This window comes from Filicampus tigris, chromosome 8, assembly GCF_054856515.1.
Source record: "Filicampus tigris isolate MCC_2025a chromosome 8, RoL_Ftig_1.0, whole genome shotgun sequence".
In the NCBI taxonomy this organism is placed as follows: Eukaryota; Metazoa; Chordata; class Actinopteri; order Syngnathiformes; family Syngnathidae; genus Filicampus; species Filicampus tigris.
The window spans coordinates 17651817-17672300 of record NC_141224.1 but is presented as its reverse complement, the minus strand read 5'-3'; the positions used below and the strand labels follow the sequence as shown (position 1 = coordinate 17672300).

Below are 20484 nucleotides of genomic sequence, written 5' to 3'. Positions count from 1 at the left end.
GGCTTTGATGCTGACAGCCTCACACAATTGCAGTCCCTACCGATCCATTCGGGGGAAAAAACATCCTTTGTAAACATGCCACTCCATAATCATCAAGAATCACTGGTCACAGAAGTATGTCGCTAGCAAACAGTCACGCATCCAGAACTGTTGAAACATAAGCACTGCACTGGACTTCTCTTTAAGTAAGACCAGCTTCAGCCCTTGCTAGAAAATCACCATAAAAGTCAAGGGCACATGAAGGAGAAGTGCTACCATGCGTCTTCAGCTGCCAAGGGTGTAAGTAGAATCACTGATGCATCAGACGCTGGAGTAACCAACCCTCCATAAAGAACAGTGGGTTTTATCATTGATGCTTGAAACCAATCCTCACTAAAATGTTGAATTACAAACCTGATGAGAGTTGTATGCCAGCAGAATGTGAAATGACTGGCTATAGAGTGAGGAGCAGACTTAGACAGAAAATAGTGTCCGGTCCACTCAAAACGCCCCTTTGTACAGTAGTTGTCAAAGTTTATTAGCTCCAGAATTGGATGCTGTTGCTTACTGGTGCTGTGGCGAAATCAACAGACAGAGACTGGTATATGTATTTCTGAGTTGTGGCTGTTGTCAAAGATATGCAGGACAGACAGACATTGCGGCTCATGTGTGAACCAACTCTCTGCTATTATCACCCCAAACACCAGCCAAGCAGCAATGAGGACCGTTTGGATAAACTTTAAAACTTATCATAGCATTTTCATATTTGTATACTGCACTGGGAAGATTTAGGCCACAAAAACACTAAGATTATACTTGCCCTACATCAACCTCTAAACAGAAAATGTGACCAGAGCAAAGAATATCAAAATGTTCTTGAAACAAAAACCGTGGCTCAACAGCGAGGTGCAGACCCTGGTCAGAGCACAGGATGATTTCAAGTCAGGAGCCCGGCAGGCCTACCAAGAGGCATGATGGTCTCCGATAAGAAGCATAAAAAAGCCAAATGGAAGTACACAGAGAACACTTCAGAACACGTATAAAGCAAAGACGTATAAAGTGCAACTTGTCTCTGCATCCAGCGGCAACACAACAAATCTATTCAACCATCGTTTGGTTTACGATGATATTATGATACACCAAAGCAAGAAAACACCAAGTAAGATTTGGCGTCGTCTGCAAAGCAAATCTCAGTTGTTGAATCACTGTACGCAGCAACCCCCACCCATCAACATCGGAGAGACACAAAAAGATAACAGAATATATTGCCCGGACAAGGCTTCCAAATGTTTAGGGTACAGACTCCACTTCACAATAGGTACGAGGGATTTATTTTAAATAACATATCTTATGCAAATGTACACTAATTTTACTAGCACAAAAATAGAAACCATGCTAAACATTATTACTGTGACTTAAGTTCAATTTCTTGTGTAGTATATAATATTAAGTCAAATTTTTTTGTGTTCATTTTTGTGTCAAATTGCTTCAAATGCAATTTTCAAACATATTATTGGCCATTATATTGTGATACAGTTTATATATGGCCTACTGTAATTTAGAAGTATTGTATTGATTACGTACTAGTATGTAACAGTCAACATTTAAATTAGTTTGACCCAATCAGCATATTAAATTTATAATTTATCAGAAGCAAATTCCCTTAACTTTGTTTACTATATGTAAATATTACTTTGAAAACAAAAGACAAAAGGCTCCAGACAAAGGGCTAAATGTATAGATGAATAGCATGTTTGTTATTCCGTCAAAATTGGCATTTTACTCCAAGCAGTTTACTACTTTGGCAATTTATAGGTGCATAGCAAGTTAACTCATTTGTTTATCCAAGGAAACCATACTTTAATTTATACATTTGCAATTTATTTATTTTTTGTAGATAATTAATTTAATAAATTTTGTTGGGTCCAAAACGAACTTAAATCATTATAGCGTTTCAAAGAATTTTGTCTTAATATTTTTTACATGTTTAAACCTGTTCTTGTTTTGTCGCAAAAAATGACAAATAATCGTTTTGAATAATTGCGATTTCAATTATTACCAAAATAATCGTGATTAATATTTTTTTTCAAAATCGAGCAGCCCTAAGACAAGGTGACACAAAGAGGTATGGGCATTTAAGGCATGGGCAGACCGCCAAGCAAAAGTTTGCCTCACCATCTTTAACCTCTAGCTAATGCAGTTTGTAGTTCCCACCTGCCTGAAATCAACCACCATTGTCCCAGTACCCAAGACGAACACAGTGAGCTGCCTAGACGACTATCGCCCAGTCGCTCTAATACCCATAGACACCAAATGTCGGCTGAGACTCATGTTTCTAACATCAAGGACACCCTTCCCAATGATTTTGATTCCCATCAGTTCGCATCTAGGACAAATAGGTCAGGGGGCACAATTAATACACCCCTCACAACCTACTATTAGATAATGCTAACACCTATGTGAGGTTGCTGTTTTAGGATTTCAGATCTGCATTTAATACAGTTGTATTGTATTGTATTGTATAGTGTTGGTTAAGCCTGTTTCACACAGCAGGATAATCGGCCCAATATTAGCCCCAAATCTCCCCTCCTGACAATCGTAGGTATGGGCCAACTCTCGTAATGGCTCCAAAGATAATATTATCAGATAATCCTGCCGTGTGTGGTGCGCTCAGCATGATCTCGGCCGCTCGGAAGGACGTCCGACCTCAAATCCGGGAAATTCAACATGTTGGATTTTTTTGGCCCGACTTCGCACCATGTGCTGTGCTCAGAGGACAAACGAGCACGCAGCCGGTTAACAGTGACGTACAGCCAATCAGAAAGTGAGTGACGGGGCGGCGAAGAAGCACGGTAGGAATCCAAAATGAAAACAGTCATGGCGCAACAGAGACCAAAGTCTTTTCTTTTTGTGTCGCTTTTTTCCACTAAAAATAATGCGCAAACTAGCGCCACCGTCAAGACACGACCTGAGACCCCTTCTGCCTTTTCATCCATCATGTTTGTTCACTCCGAAGTCTCGTTTAATCTCGAGGGGTTTTGCAGGATTTTTCCGTCTGATGTGAGAATGCCTCAGAATGAATGTGGTTCGTGTGTGATGTTTTGATCCTGCCGCGTGGCTGCACACCACACGCGGTACGTTCAAAACTGTGCCGCGTGATTTTATCTCGTCACATGTGGGGTTTCTCAGAGTTTGAAAGTCAATTCTAAAATCCTGCCGTGTGAACCAGGCTTTACTGTACCCCTGGATACTGGACCTCCTCAGACCCTGGAATGTCAGGATAGGAAACAAGACCTCCTCCACTCTCATCCTGAGCCTGGGGACAGGAATGTGCCCTCAGTCCTCTCCTCTACTCACTCTTTACATATGACCGCTCTCCCATTGACCACATCAATAACATTGTCAAATTTGCTGATGACACCACCCTTGCAGGACTGATCAGGGACATTGGTGAGTCAGCCTACCGGGAGGATGTCTGGCATCCCAGATAATGGCGTGAAATCAACAACCAGTACATGAATACAGACAAGATGAAGGAGATGATCATTGACTTCAGGAATTCCAAGAGCACTGAGCACACCGCCCTCTATATTGATGGAGAGAAGTGACTTTTGGTCACCACAATTTGTTACTAGCATGATATGTTTGGCAGTTTATACACCGGATGTCCTTCCTGATGCAAACCACCTACCTAGGAGTAAAGTTCATCCCCATCCCCTTTGCATCGTGGGTGTGCCATCTATACCGCCGCTTGTCCGAGTCAGTATAAACCTTTGTAACACTAGTATGCATTGAATATATGCATGTTTTGGGATGATACTAATTTAGTAACTCTGCATGTACTTCAAATGAACTCTCAATGGTTATAAAAAAAATCCCTGTTATTTGTACACTTTTGACATTGACTTGTTGGAGCGGTGGCTTAGGTTGAAATTTTCATGACCGATAGCGTCTCAAAGCAAACTAGGCACAAATACGTGTTTTTTTGTTTTTGTTTTTTTTTTACATCAACATTAAACTTGGGGAACCATATGTACAATTTCATGTGTACCATGGATGAAATACATCAGTGATTTTCTGAGCGGCACGTCACAGCTCACCTTGTTCATTCAGAATAAGAGCTCACTGTCATTCATTAAGCCGCCCCTCTAAGTCAATGGCTCATCATCTTCACTTCACTCTCACGTGCGTCCGAAGCTGGTTGGCAACTTCCCAAAGCCGCCACCCCTGAGGCGGGACCCACAACCGTTGCTCCGCTCCGGTGGCTGGAGACCTCTCATTCAAGTGAATGGAATCCATTGTGTAAACAGGGCCACTTTTCACCAACTCCAGTGCAAAAATGAAAGTATTTCACTGGTGGGTGCTCTGAGAAGAGAAAGTAGGTGTGCGTTTAGTCTGCAGAGGCGGTGCGGGTGTGACTCCTCACTTTGTGACATAGAAGACACAGTCGTTTTCATGTTTTTACAATATCGTGCAGCCCTACTTGTTTTTCATTTTTTTCCCGCAATGCTCCAAATTTTATGATTATTGTGAAAGTAAAGTGGTATTTCTGTTAGAAATGCTTTTGCTGTTTTCTAGTATTCCACCAGTAGTTAATGTACCAATTACCTTGATCTAATCTAATCAAAAATGCAGGAAGTTGATTTTGGCTTTGAACATTTTTTCCTATATTTAATGTGTCTGCTAAAATCAGTTCCATCAAATGATATGAGGTCGAATGGAGTTCAGTCAACATGGGTCTAAATGAAATGATACCCACTACATAACGTTTGCTTTAAATAAATTTCCTAAGGCTGCTTAGTGAGAACAATGTAAAACGAGAAAACAAATAGCCAGAAAATCAGACAAGCATGAGGATTTTAATTTTGTCTACTCTATCAAGTGCATTCTGAATGGAGCAGCATATTCTGGCTTGGTGCTGTTTTAGTTTGAATGTGATTGGGGATTTGCAAGATTAAAATCAGAAACAATAACTCTCTTGTGAACGTGATAGCTCAGAGCTGCTGCTGCTAAGGAGGATTGTCCTCTCCAAACTGCATTACGTTAACCAGCTTATGAAAATGCTCGACACCATACTTTTGCCACAATACATAAGTTCATTGATTTGGGTCATGATAACTTCTCTTTTTAGAGCGTATTTGTATTTATGGGAAATTTTCTCTCCACTAAGCTCCATTTTATCTCAATATATACCTTTTATATAGACAAATCCAATTCAAACATGTGCACAGTCAAGGGAGGGATGTCAAGTAAATACTGTAAACTGTACAACAGCCCTTGCTAAAAGGCACCTCAACGGTTTTCAGAGGAAGACATCCACCTCTTAGTTTCCATATTATGTTCTGTGGTGAAAATTGACTCTTTGCTCCCCAAACCAAGTCTGTAGGTATTTAAGCGACTTCTTCCCCTATGCTGTTCAGCAGTTTAGGTATAACTATGAATGTATGTAAAGGTGTTGGCCTAATTATTAATAATTATTAGAAGGTCTTAAACGAAAAAACAAATAGTCTCCCATCTGACAATGTATTCAAAATATATTCATAGTATAGATGGTTTTATTTTGTCCTTCCATCCTGCCCTAAGATTGCATTTCACATTTCATCTGTTACTTCACAAGAGACTGTGATGTGCAGCAGCTTCAGCTGACTGGAAATGCCACTCTTCAACACACACCCACAGGGGAAACAGTCTCTGCTGGCTCAGTCCAAAATACCATTCAAAATCAACAGCCGCACACACACACACACACACACCAGTGAGTGCTCTGAAAGCTGCATGCTCATATCTCGTTTCCATTCATCCCCAGACAGAAAGGCTTGTTTTCAGCCATGGATAACCACTGGGCTTGTTGGCAGGTGATTGTACGAATGATCATACATTCATGTCGTATTCGATTTTTTGGAATCTGCTGACTGTTAAACATGGAAATGTCCTTTTTCTCCTCTAAATACAACTAGGTGAAGCTTACAGGATGTTTGAATTTTCCAAAGCAAAGAGCATTGAGAGGTTTGGAACCAACAGTGTTAATCTGATCCTAATTCTTTTACTCAGGTGTTTAAATCTTGGGCCTTCACCCACATCCAACCAAGGGTGTCAATATGGGGCAGATGATGTAATAGTGTATCAGGACCACTGCACAGGTGGGGGGGGGTGCTGTTTGTAAGACTCAAAATATACGATTTCGCATTGCAGTTTGTGAGCCAAAATTAGCATTTTGCACCTCATCAAAACACATGAATATCAAAATTGAGAATCAACCACTAACGTGTAAGCAGTCAGAGGTCGACGCAAGCTCTGTTCTACTTGCGCCACACAAATCAAGCTAGCAACGAGCTATTGCTGGCTACTACTGCAGCTAACCACATTACGTTGTCGCTGCTTAGTCGGTAATCATCGCCTCCGTGGCAGCAAATAAGCTACATTTCTGACAAGTATCATTCTCACAAAGGAATGATGAGGAAAGACGAAGAAGCCATGCTAATTGCTAAATTAACCTAAGATTGACATCATCATGTAATCGTGAAACACCTGTGTTAAGTGCTTGGTTGGTTGAGTACCCTTTTCACAGAAGTCTGGTTCTTACCGCATTAAAGTGGACAGTATAAAACTTTGAACAGCAAAATAGTACGCAATTTAATACATGTCTTATTCATTACGCTATGCAGATAACAGGACCAAAATCGGAAACTAGAAAAGACTTTCTGTAGGTTACGTATACGTCAGCTGGGAGAAGTGGCCTTATTTACTTATTACCAGAGCTGGGCATTTTACTAAAAAATTGCAGTCCGTTTATCGGCTACCGCCTCGAGCCGGAGTACCCTTCCACTGTCCGTTTATCTGCCTTTTTGTCAGGCAAAAATAGTAATCACCTATAGGCCGGTACGCCTACCATTTTAAATGGGCTTCCGTTAGCATTTTCGACTACCAACTTCGACAAACGACCACACTTTGTTAATTATTAATAAAACCCTTACTTCAGGTATCTAGGAATAACCTGCAAAAAGTTGCTATTCATAATTACAAAATTGCTCATCAAATGAAAGGATTAGTACAACTGCTCCTCAAAGGAAAAAAGTTATTTTGAGCCTAGATTTGAGCTCACCAAGAGTATGTTAGTATTATTTAGTTCTTTGGCTGCGAAGAAGTGGTGCAGTTAAACGTGAGAGAATAATTATTTGCTCATAAAAGTTGGTTTACTCCTAAACAATTTACCACCTCTCTCCACACACACGAGCACACACACACTTCTGATATGATGACTACTCCACTGCTAAAAACCTCCACCCAACCCTGCCAGTGTTCAACATTAATAGTGGCCCAATGGCCTATGGCGAGTATGCCGGTGTATCAGGCCACTACCTACATTTGGACACTGACTCGGCCAGGTCAGTAAAAATTTTCAAAGTCACAGCCATTGAAAATGGTCCAAATGTGCATTTTTTTTTAGACCGAATTACTTTTATCACTGAAACAACCCGGCAGAAACAGAATGGCATTTGTTTAAATTTTTTTCTATGCCAGTCCAACAAAATATGTGACGGTCAGGGGAACTAAAAAGTTAAGGGACCTCTGCCTTTATAAAAAAAAGAAAAAAAAGAAAGAAAGAAAGAAAAAATGGTGAGGTTAGTACAGACAAAGCCATGAACAGAGCTGGTCATCGCCTAACCGCCACCGCGTTCCGTCTTGCATATTTAATCGACCATGTGGTCCCTGTCCATCCCTTGTCGGCTACAGCCAATCGGCGTCAAGAACGTTCACATCACAAGCAGGCGCGAGCAGACACGCCGCCAAACAAAGAAAAAATATCCAACAAAAACAAAAGACACACACACCCACAGCATGGTTATCGGTCAAATAAAAACATGGGGGGCGCATGTCATTGCGTCTGTGGGACCGCAAGGTACACAACACTGTTTTATTTCATTTTTATCCTTACTTGGCCGCGTGTCAAGGGTGTGTCACCTGCATGTGACGTGGTACAGGTTAAGTGCGTTCTCGACGTCGATTGGCTGACTCGGATCGCCTGGGACCACATGGGTCGTTTAAATATGCATATGGTGAAATAGGCGATGCCCAGCTCTGGCAATTGTACAGTCCCGATGGAATAATCACAAAAGCGTAACATATTGTATTATCAATATACAGGACTAGTTCCGCTTCTGACAGGGCCACTACAACTTAGCTCTTAGTAGCCCAACGCCAAAAGGCTTAATGTCGGACCCTGCCTGGAGCTCGACCACAAACCTCTGAATCTGAAAACCCATGTGCTGTTTAAAATACATCAGCAATATAATGATCATGTTGCCAACATTATGATCTCTGTTTTAATGAGCTGTAATGTACAGTATGTTACAGGGAGCCGGTGAGGAAGATCACAGCTACACAGATGCAGGTGCAATAAAATCTACCAGTGTAAACAAACAAGAATACATTGTGAAATTAAATCCATAAAAAATTGTTATTTCAATTGAAATAGCATTTTAATTATAATTAATTTAAAACGATTTTCAAAGTGAAAGAGTAGACATTTAAAAAAAAAGTGGAAAGAAATTTTAAAAAAAAGGCTAACTCACTAGAAACAGAATACCTGTATAGAATATTATATTGCTGAAATGACAGAAATAATATGCTCTTTCCTATATTCTGCCTATATTCCTAAGACTGGCTGTTTTGGACCAATAACATCGTGGCGGATAATTCAGTCAACAGAAGGGGAAATCGGGACACATTATCTAGTGGCGCTCTGTATTCCATACAGTATGACTGAAAGGACAACAATTTGTGCAGCATTTTGTTTTGGCTCTGATCAGAAGGTCAACAGTGAGGACTCTGACAAATGCACTCAGAGATGGTTCTAGGGCAAAAGACTGATTTAAAAAGGCAGCGAATGAAAATAGCCTTTTCTTCCTTTCTGCTCATCCAGCCCCACCTTTTGCATCAGTATCTGACATGTGGGCGGTCAACGATTTTAGGAATGAGGTTTAATAAAGAAGACTTCATGTTATTTCTGAAGACCCCCTCAATCCCCTCTCAGACCTCTGTCCGTGCTGGAGTGGAAAAACTCTATAGTTTAACTCTATGCACATGTCCAACATTGTGACCGTTTTTTATCCTCAGCATTATTTCACAGCAACCCAATAAATACGAAAAACATGGCCAAAGTATTCAGTGACCTTCTAGTTTAAACTCATTATGACTGGCAGATGTTTTCAGCGACACTTTGCATTAAACACAGACGAAACAAAAACAAAATTCAGTGTATTTCGCCTTAACTTTACTGGAATATCAGAGAGTCCTCATTCAATTACAGCTGTAGCCAGTTTGTAGTTCTTTAACTGTAAGTCATTCAGAGTGGCGTGTCTCTGTCATGTCTTTCTTTCAGCAGCACAGGGTGTGAAAATCACCTGGTAAGTGAAACAGTAAGGACTGACACAGTCCAAAGACTGCTGTATGCTCGATCCACAAACTACAACCATTCAAACCATCATATGGACTGTCACTTGTATAGTTTGCTCACAACTAAAATGAGAAATAATGTCATTCTGTAACAACAAGTTAGAAGTTGAAAACTGAAATTATATGCAGAACAGAAGAGAGCTACAGAATAGCAGAGAACTTGCATGCTTGTGTTTTTTTACGTTTGTGTTATTGAACATATTGCAACAACACATCTTTATATATATATATATATATATATATATATATATATATATATATATATATATATATATATATATATATATGTACTGTATATATATATTAGGGCTGCACAATGTTGGGAAAAAATGACATTGCGATTTTTGGGGGGGTTGCGTTAAAAATAGAATTTTCACCAGATGACTTGAATAGATTTGTTTGGGAATAATTTGGTTAACTCACTATGACATCATTGTATTCGTATAATATTGTTTAATCCAGACTACGGGGGTTCATCTGTGAATGATGATTGCTGTATATAAAAGGGATCACAGAGGCCATGTCTCTCATTTAAAAAAATAGAAAATAAAAAACCTCTAAAGCAGAAGCAGAGTTATAAACATCTTTAAGTTAAACTATAAAATATTTAAAAATTAAAAAGCAAGTGTACTAGCGCCTGAGTTGTTTACAAAAATATAACATTAAGATAAAAAAAATAAATAAATAAATAAATTGTGAAACTGCAGCAGAGTTGTAAACAAATTACAACAAAAAATATTAAAACTTAAAGAGCAGGTGCATTAGTCGCCTGAGTTGTTCACAAAAATATAACAATAACTAAAACGGTCTGTAAAGCATATTGCATCCGTGATTTGTCGGTGCTGTTTGGACTTATTATCGAGTAGATGCAGTTTCACCTCGGGTCCCACTTCTTAGTTTGAACTGCTCATACAGGGGCTTGTGACGGTGATTGCAGCAACAACGGCGAGGCACTGTTGGCAAAGGATGTTTTGTTGTTCTGAATCTTCCTTTTTATAGCCAAAATAATTTCATATTTTGGATGTTGAATTTCTTTTGGGGACTAAATCCACTGCCGCTTTTGCGGCTGTCGTCTCCTCGCCTGTTAGCAGACAGCAGAGTGGAGGGGGAGGGGCCGGTGACTGATTGACAGGAAGGAGGTGAGCGAGACAGGTTGTGTAGCACGGAGTAGCTTGCTGCTTTTTTGAAGTAAAACAAAAGTTAAAACATCGCACGTCCTACGATCGCGCATGCACACGTCGCAATCGCGATGTCCAAAAGACACATCTTTGAGGGGGGTCCAATTTAATAAGCAGACACCATTATGACTGGCTAATTCACTGGCATAAGTAAGACGAAACACAACTGAAGAAACATTTAGTTATTCAAAGAACAAAATGAAGTCAGGGGCGTAGTGGGCTGTTGAGCATCTGGATGATAATATCAATTATTATTGTTATGATTAACAGATGGGCCTCTCAGAGACAATAGTGATAGCAGGCTGCCACAATGAGCTCATCTACACCATTAGACAATGACCTTCATATACCAGTGCTGACAGAGCAGCAGTACCATCCATTAAAAGTGGAATTTGATGTCATCCACTAGTCCACTACGTCTGTAAATCCATCTAAATGGAGTCACGGAAATAAAGTTCGGTATATATTGTATATATCAAGGTTATGTATGTATGTATGTATGTATGTACAGTAGTCGTGTGCTGCTTCCCACTCTTTCACATTGGTGCCAGACGTACCTGCCTTAAACGAGGATATGCGGAAAATGTATGAACTTCTACCAATACGAATACGTTGACCTCTTTTAAAAGGTGAAGTATAATGTTAAAATAAAATAACGTAAATTCATTTTTCTCAGTGTCATTTTCAATAGTTAAAAAATGGGAAAAAATCCATCCATCCATCCATTATCTATACCGCTTATCCTCACAATAAGAAGGGAGTGCTGCAGCCTATCCCAGCAGTCTTGGGGCAGTAGGCGGGAGACACCCCGAATTGGTCGCCAGCATATCGCAGGGCACGCAGAGACAAACGAGCCGCCGTAAAAAATCTATATATATTGATATCGACCAATATGAAACACTTATATTGTGATATACTTTTGAGTCATACCGCCTAAATATATACCAAAATACCAAAATATTTTGGTTAGTTGGTTAGGTTTACTCCGGAAAAAAATGCATACAGTTTGTAGAGGTGCTGCTTTATCAAAATATTTGTCATACCCCAGAAATGAATAGAGTTACAATATGTTTGTTTTATTCATTTCAATCTATTTCTATTTTGCTGTGGCTCACCATTTAAATAGCCTTTATTAGATTTGATGGTTAGGCACAGACTTTTAACAAAAAGTGTTCTCTTTTGTAAATGTGGGAATGAAGTTGCGGTTAATTTTAAGAAACTGTGAATTTTATCTTGGATGGCCGTAGCTCAGCACCCCGAGGCCTCTGACCATAGAAACACCTCTGCTCCAATCTTTAAATTAATCCAATGAGGTCAGTGGGTCAAGGGGGAAAATGAGCACTAAGCAACAACCTCTGGTGTTCGTTTGATAATCACACCAAAATTGCTATGTACACCCCTGATTATATCAGTGTCTTTAAGGCTTTTTAAAAGCAGTTTGATCCATTCTATTTGCAGTAATTTTCCTCTTGTATCATTTTTCTACACCAATCATCCTCATCAGGTTATGGGTGAGCTGGATAAACCTCGGACTGGTCACCAGCCATTCGCAGGGTACATATTGATTAACAATTATTCACAATCACATTCACACCAAGAGCCAGACTATAACCCAGACACCCACGGAGAGAAATTGCAAACTAAACACACGAAGGCCTGAGCCCAGATTCTAACCCCCAACCTCAGAACTGTGAGGCGTATGTTCTAACTACTTGTGACTACAAATTAAGTCTAATTCCCATAAGAAAATCATTATGCATTCGTTTGTGTGATTTGTTGTTGCAAACAAATCAGCATGTTTTCAAAGGGCACAGTCAATTTTACAGCCCACTCACTCAAAATATACAGTGACCAGCCACAATATTTGACCACTTACAAAATATAATGATGTTTCAAGGTCCGTTTCAAATATGATGCCTTAACAAAGGTAATGATGTTTGGTTTTTAAATGACACTGTGTGAGAACTATTGATTTAAGTTAACATTTGTATTGCATTGAGATTAGAGTCAAATACTTTTGATTCTCTCAACCGATCATGACAGTAAAATATATTATGAATGCATCTTCATTTTAAAAATATGCATGCAAATGTCATCTGCAAAAACTCTGAGTCTTGCACAGCAGGTGTCCGATAAAGCTTCATCTCAGCTAAAGTTTTCTATTTTCGGACAATTCATTTATCCATTACTCATATTCTTCCAGCTCCATATTAACTCAAAGCAACAGAAACTGACATTCTAATTATGATCAAAATGAATTTATTGCCGAGATTATTGCATTAACAGCTCTCTTTCTCAAGGTCCCTTGTCAAAGAGAAGCTGTTTAAGTCAAGCTTTGAAAGGAAGGACGTCAAAGGACCAATCGCCAGCAGGGTTTCAACTCAACTAGATAGTCCTGCTGTAAAGAAGCTTTATCAAGTGCAAGAAAATGTCATCACACGTGAGCGGGGCTTGATGATGTCATTAGGGATGTGATTACCATAACTTCATGAACCCTTTGAGCTGCTGGCGTAAATTGAATAAAAGTTGCAATAACCAAAACATCAATATGTCACATTCCATTAACAACCGAGGCCTTAAAAAGCCCAAACAAATCTCGCAACTGATAAGTGGTAGCTGGTTGTAGATAAAGACATGCTGAAATTATGCTAAAACATTTTTCCTAGGGTCCCTGTCAGTTATGCGCCCATGCAATCATCATCATTTTCCCACTTATAGCACCCTTTAAGGTACCTTGGGCCCTGGCAGTCATAGAAATAGAAATATAGCCTTTGGCAGTTGTTTGAAGCTTCTTCAAAAGCAACAACAAAAGATGGCACTGCAGCCTTTAAATGTGTAAAAGACTGTCAGTGGCACAACCCCCATACCACCCAAATTCCCTAACCCCCGTCAAATCATATCTTTACACATGTATACTGCCAAAAATGAACTTCTCGACACAGTGTAACATTTCAGTGGCTAACATCAAACCAATAGACAAGTCCACAATTCAGACACAGTTGGCAATTTATAGCTTCACAAATTACAGTATGCCATTAAAGTAACTGAAAGAAAAGGTGGAGACATGACTAACTCAATCCCTAAATGTACACACAAACTGAGATGGAGTGACGCTTGGTAGGAAATGATTTTATCACACCTAAACTTTAATCTCCTATGTGAAAGCTTCTAAATAGCAACAGGTTACAGACTTCCAGGGCATTGCTGTACAGTTCACCTGAACGTATGGTGTAATCAATTTACGCATACCCATGTATGTGGTCTTAGTAAATGTTAGTGAAATAATAACACAATTTGATACCTGCATCCCAAGAGACCTATAGGATGCATTTTTTTTATTTTACTTTGCATCTAACTTATAGAGTGCTATATCCAATTTCTACTTTTCTCATTTCCACAGGCAAGACCTTGAACCAACTGAGGCAACAAAAAAGCCTCTGACAACACTGTGAAAGACTGTGGCGTAACTTCCACTGTTTCTCACATGTGAAGGAAAGTAAATATTGTACTATGTGTGGTCGCATCACCATGGGGGTGGAAGACAATGGCACAAAACAGCAGTCAAACTTTTCAGGTAATATGGAAGTTAATATGAAATTGCTCACCGAATCTCAAGACATGTGGCATCCCATGAGAATATCCCACACATTGTAAAAGCAGCAGTAGCAGCCTGCACCTCGACATCAACTGGGAGATAATCTTCATGTTGCTTTGCGCTGCACAGTATTGTTATTCCCTGAATCGGTATATTTCCCAGATGTATGTTTTTCTCTTTCACTCCGGCAGGTTGGGCGACTGCTTTCTTAGATCCACAAGGAAAAAAGAAAAAGAAAAAAAAACACACTGCGTGTCCGGCTCACTGCACCAAGAAGAAAATATAATAGTCCTTGGTTTAGGAAGGAGATGATGGTGATGATGATGATGGAGGAGATGATGTGGGACCTGAAGGGGCATCCATGTTAGGCAGGGCGCAGTTTGAAGAAATCCATCTGGGTAGAGACACAGGCAGCTTTAGGAGAAGAAGGGAGACTTGGAGCGAGTCAAGCGGCGGTGTGAGCTGCCGCTGCACTGCCGCACAGCATTTGAAGTGGAGCGAGCTAATAGTGGCAGAACGCATGTGAAGAAAGAAAAGCTCGGGTATGTTTCTCGCCTGCCGCTGACCACTCTCGCCACACTCTCACCCGTACTGTTAGAAACTCTATTTGTTTTCTCTCAAATTGTTCGCATGGTTCGCCGAGTCGCCGCTCCAGTCAATGAATTAGACAAGATTGCTATTTGATTGGAGTCGCTCAAGCTTTACACTGGAAAGCAAAACGGTCAGCGGTCGGACTGATGAGCAGCCCCCCGATATCCAGACGGCATTTTTAGGTTTGCCCCTTTTATTATTTCCATGACGAATCCCTCTGTGTTTTACAGCTAAAATTGAGTGTACTGTACAGGAGACACGAATGCTAAAACGGTCATAAGTGCTAGTGCACAAATCACGTCAAAGGAAAAGTTGCCCAAATATGAGGAGGTAAATTCTGACCTTAAAATTTTATTTTAGACTTCGACATCGTCCATTGCTGATTTCGCTATTTTGGGAAGTTGGTAACTTGGGACCAAGGAAGCCTCGTCGGATCATACTTATTTATGTAGCCTACATGTTTTTATATGTATTTACTGTATTGTCTTAAACAAGTGTTACGTTTGAAATCCTTTTATGTGATTCCTAAATATTAATGTAAATACGGTAAAGGAGTCAATATAAATTTCATGCAAGTTATGCAAAACTTGTCATTAACTAATGTAAAAAAACTAACGGGCTGTTAGCTGAATTACAATTATGGCTATATACGTGTGCGCATACGCATAGCCGTGTGCATTAGCTCTAACGTATTTTATATTTTTCTAGAAAGGTGATGCAACTGAGTGTGCACCTATGGAGTTTTGAAGATTTGAGTTAAGCCTAGGTTTTTGGATAACGTGTATTTCATGCTACTGCGCTCAGACTCGCCCCACCTCTACTAAAGAACTAGAGTCATTATTTACAGATCATTCATAAAGCAGACCTGCCGGAAGCATTTATGCCTCCACATTTATGCCTCTTTCTTCTACCCTACAATAGTAAAGAAGCCTTTTAAGAATGATGAACGACCAATTGGGGGTCAGCCAAATAAACTGTAGATCAAGAAATATATTTTTTTCTGTGTGTCAGTTACTTCAATATTTTTGTGTGCTGTGCGTGTGCTGAATACACAAACATCTTTACGAGAGTCTGACCTGTCTGAAATCATTTCAAAATGCTCCCATACTTCCAATTGTCTCAAATAAAAGGTAAGCGTGTTCCTGAAAAGGTGTGGTGCCAGAGATACAGAAAACGTGCCCAAGCATTGTGCAATCGATGTGAAGTTTGCAGTATTTGGCTTACCTTGGACAGAGAGCAGCGCGAAAGAGTCACCCGAACAGCACAAAGAAGTTGCTTGTGCTGTTTGTTTCTCGATGGGAGAGCAGAGTGGTTTCAGCACCATGCAGTCGCCTCCGGAAAGTAGCGCTCGACCCGGCCGTGGGGAAGACACGCCCCCTGTCGGACGCTCGGATTTACTGTTTCAAGCACCCAAATTCACCCCCGGCGGGCGCGACTGATTGTGATTTCCGCAATATTATAATACGGTTTCAGCTGTGTGTTTCGACAATGACACCTCTTGAATGAATTGTTGTTACAATGCAAACATGCCTAATAAGCAGCACATAACGTTGAAGGTCCTTTTGTGCACTCATGAAGAGCAAAATAAATAGTTAATGCTGACTTTTGTGACTGTGGATTGTGTGTCAAATAATAGTTGACTGATATTCCAAATAATACAACAACCCCCAGAGCCATTAACCACAAATCTATTTATTTATAATATTTTTTTTTTTTTTCAAAGTCTGCATGATATTAAGCTAAAATGACAGCCGTATGACTGGAATTGCGAATAACCTTTTTCATTTTTTACACTATGTCTCCACACTCCTTTCATGCTATAATATCAAATAATATCTGTCAAAATGCAAGAGAGATATTTGGGTAAAACAACTGCATGCTACAAACAGTGTGAAACTATTAGCTGAAAATATTAGGTGGGACCCACAGTGTCCTCTTAATATTGTGGTTAGATGGCCTGCATGTCAATGTTAATTTTTCTGGAGCAACTTCAGCATATGTCTTTGTATATTTTGAATTTGTATTATTAATGCTGGAATTCTATAAAATGTGTTATCCAGCAATCTAAAGTTGAAATAGTACCCAAAATGAGATCATTAACTCGACTGGAGTGAGATGGAGGGTTTTGGGCCCTGCAAAAAAAAAAAAAATTACTTTGGGCAACACCATTTCAAATGTTTATCGAAAATATTATTATCAGGGGTCCTGTCGGCCAATGCGCCTGTAGAATCAGCAGCACTTTTATCCCTCCTACGGCACTGTTGGGGATTAGTTTTGTTTATTTAGATTATGTGGTCTAGGAGTAGGTGTTTCATACTGCAAATCAGGAAGAAAATATGCTTTGTTAATTAATACAAGCTAATTAAGGTTAATTTGTAAAATTGACCCATTTAAAACTAAATTTGTCAAACCAAAACAAGTTCTTTTGATTTAGGTTATTTTGTTGTGTTGTTTTGTGCTCAAATTGGATTTTCAGCTCAGATGCTGCCAGGTAATACCTGAATTAACATTGCATTCTTTGGTCTCAAAATTATTATTGAATTTATGTTTTAAAAGATTAAAGAACCCTCTCTAAAGTGACCTCAATGTATGTATTTCCTTTGTTACAATGGTCAGCAGAGAGTTGGAAAAGAAAAAAATGTGAAAAACAGTTGTGTCACATCAGTCTATGAAGTGCAGATGTAAGGCACTCAAAAAACAGACAGCTTTTGTGAACGAAATGTTGACATGCTTTACTGTTCTTATTTAATGCATTGATGTAAATTTGACCAAATGCGTATTGGAGTCTCTCAAGCTCTTCTTTGTTGAGAACAGCTGCTAAATGTTTGGACATACTCCTGTTTATACAGTCAGTAGTCATTATCAGCTTCATATGGATTGTTTGTAAGAATAAAGATAATTAATAAGTTCAATTTAATATCACCCATGCCTTCCTTTCACTATACTGCCAGTGCAACCAGAACTTCCAACCCTGTTTTTAGTCTTTAACAGTGCTAAAGTTCCTATCTTGTTCATCTTCCCTGGAGTGCAAACGAGTAATAAACACAAAGCCTGAGTCCATGACCATGTGAAATTGCAGAGCTTCAGTCAAAATGGTCTATGTTCTGACTAAATCTGTTGACATGACTGCTATAATTCACACATGCTGCTCTTTTCAAATGTGATTTTCAAATTAAAATGGTGACAATGAATGTCATGTCAATGCATTCAAAACCAATACAATATATGTTTGGATAGAAAAGGAAAACACCTTTTTTTATTTTGAATGTTTTTCAAATTCCAGTCAGTTGAGAAAAGTGTTCATCTCTGAAAGTTGTAGGTTTGATCCACAGTCTCCCTTACCCTTGACCTCAACTGGTACCTCTGTCTGTGTTTGATTGAAGCAACTGTAGCCTTCCTCAATGTTGAAGATGACAACCTTTATTGGACCTTTAATCCATAATTAGGCTTCTTAAATTCAAAATCTTAAGTGTGAATTCCCCTCGCGGGTGTGGCTCCTGGGTCTGGTCAAATGAGGGTTGCTGTTGTTGCCAGGTGTGACTATTGAATGATCATTTTGCATTGAACGGTCGTTCACCTGCCTGTTCAAACAGCTTGTTGGTGCCCACATTACTAATGGCTGACACAGTCTTTGGGATGTCAGGATATAGTTCGAAGGTTGACGACAAGTGATGGGGCCAACCTACTCTGTTTACAAAGGGCCTTTCTCGTTTGACATTGTCTCTTTTACAACTCTCTCAAACCAGCAACTTTATCGGTCCAATTTTGACATTGTAATCTTCGACGGAATGACCCTTCATGCTGAGTTTGGACCCGAAGAAGCTGCCCTCCTATGCTATGCCATGAGTTTGTGTAGGGTTTGTTTGTTTTGTCCACTCAAGAGGTCACTTCACTCTTCACTCCACTGCAGTGTACAAACAACATTACTGAGTTTGCCTCAAGGGATTTTGTCCTTGGGGCAAACCAGCTATTGTCTCAGGGTGTTGCAGGCTTTAGTCTGAATTTCTCTGAAAAAGCAGCCAAGTAATGGACTTTTGTTCATTGACCTTCACCACTCAACATGAAGACTTGAGTTTTAGCATATTCAGCCAATCAATTGAGAGAATGAAAAAAAGGACAACAAAGTGAAACCATCAGACAGCAATAACAGCATCAAGCCATACAATTTGAAGGTGAAGGAGAACATCCCTACCGTGATGAAGGACTGAGCTAAAGGCACATTCTGGAGCTGAAATGAAAGGGGGCTTTGATTGCCCCCAGTCTCTCTGATACCCTCCTGTGAGCTGCATGAAAAGTTGAATTGTGAGGTCAACAAATAAATAGTCAATGACATCTCTGTAATCTAACAAGCTATACTATGTCGGCTATTGGGAATTAAAACCACTGAAACATACCACATACAATATAGGTAAAGCCATACAGTTGGGATCTTAATACAACAGCACCATATGTGGGCGCTGTGTGTTTTTTTTCTATTAAAAAAAATATAAATACTTGGCACTGTATTATACAACGTTCCGATACTGTCACAAATGATTTTAGGACGCCAGACATAACTTTCGTTATAATGGAGATAGGCAGCATGGTAACAAGTGGTTTGCAAGTTTGCCTCACAGTTCTGAACTTCAGGGATTCAAATCTCAGCTCCGACATTCCTGTGTGGAGTTTGCAAGTGTGATTGGTTGTTTGTCTATATGTGCCCCGCAACTGGCTGGCAACCAGTACAGGAAGTACTCACTGCGACCCAAATGAGGCTAAGCGGTATAAGTAAATCAAAAAAGAAAAAAAAAGATGATGATGATGATCAGATCACATTGGCAACAGTGAGAGCCAAGTAGAATTCAATTTGGAATTGTTTAAAATTACCACCTGTATGCCTAATAATAATGATCAACATGCAGCCACACTGTTGGGTTTGCATACAAGAAAGCCCAAAATATATCAAGACTGTCATTTTGATTTGGTAGGTTCTCTTCGGGTGGGTTCCTCCCACAATATATAAAAATAAGGGGGTCACCAACCTTTTTGATACAGAGAGCTACTAATTGGGAATACTGATGAATGTGAAGGGCTACCAGTTGGGTAGGTATACACATCTGAAATAACCTTAAATCAACTTAAATTCTATGCTATTAACAATAATTAATGATATTCACCTCTTTGAAGACACTGACCATGTACATTGATTTAACAATATGAAACAGATGAATATCAATATGCAACATTTCATTTCTATAAATCTCTGCCAAGTATTTACATTTTCAAATGATCACTATTACAACGTTTTCACTTCCCAGGAAATCAAAATGTCCCATTACTGTGGAGCTATTTTTGGAATAGGTGGTCCTTTGAGGTTGTGTTAGTGGCTAGTGGTATTTAGTGTGTGTGTGTTGGTGTGTGTGTGCGTGTGTGTGTGTGTGTGGGGGGGGGGGGGGGGGGGTGCAGGTGTGTCATTAAAGCGGAAGTCAGCCCAAACATATTTTTTTGAAGAATATGTTCCATGCAAGCCCACTTGTTGAAACAAGGCATTCTGATACATACTGCGTTTGTGGAATAAGAGTTAATCCACTCGTTTTTAGCCATCTCCGGGGGCGGCCATTTTGTCAGGGCTCTGGTAACGACCAATCATGGCTGACCTGTTTTCTGAAGCTGAGCCGTGATTGATCATTACCTGAGCAATGAGCA

At 39.7% G+C, this 20484-nt stretch overlaps 1 protein-coding gene across 4 annotated transcripts in view; it reads right to left on the bottom strand.

Annotated features, from left to right (window-relative positions):
• The window catches only part of grik2 (glutamate receptor, ionotropic, kainate 2), a 187545-nt gene extending 171376 nt beyond the window's left edge, over positions 1 to 16169 (bottom strand). For 3 of the 4 annotated variants that reach the window (XM_086037437.1, XM_086037439.1, XM_086037441.1), the window contains exons 1-2: positions 16024 to 16169; positions 14219 to 14602 (exon numbers count right to left, since the gene is read on the bottom strand). In XM_086037437.1, the coding sequence (XP_085893563.1) occupies positions 14219 to 14318 (100 nt within the window). In that variant the 5' untranslated portion in view covers positions 14319 to 14602; positions 16024 to 16169. Of the gene's footprint in view, positions 1 to 14218; positions 14787 to 16023 lie in introns of those variants that run through there. The other variant, XM_086037438.1, reaches the window with a different exon arrangement.
• Positions 16170 to 20484: the final 4315 nt, after the last annotated feature.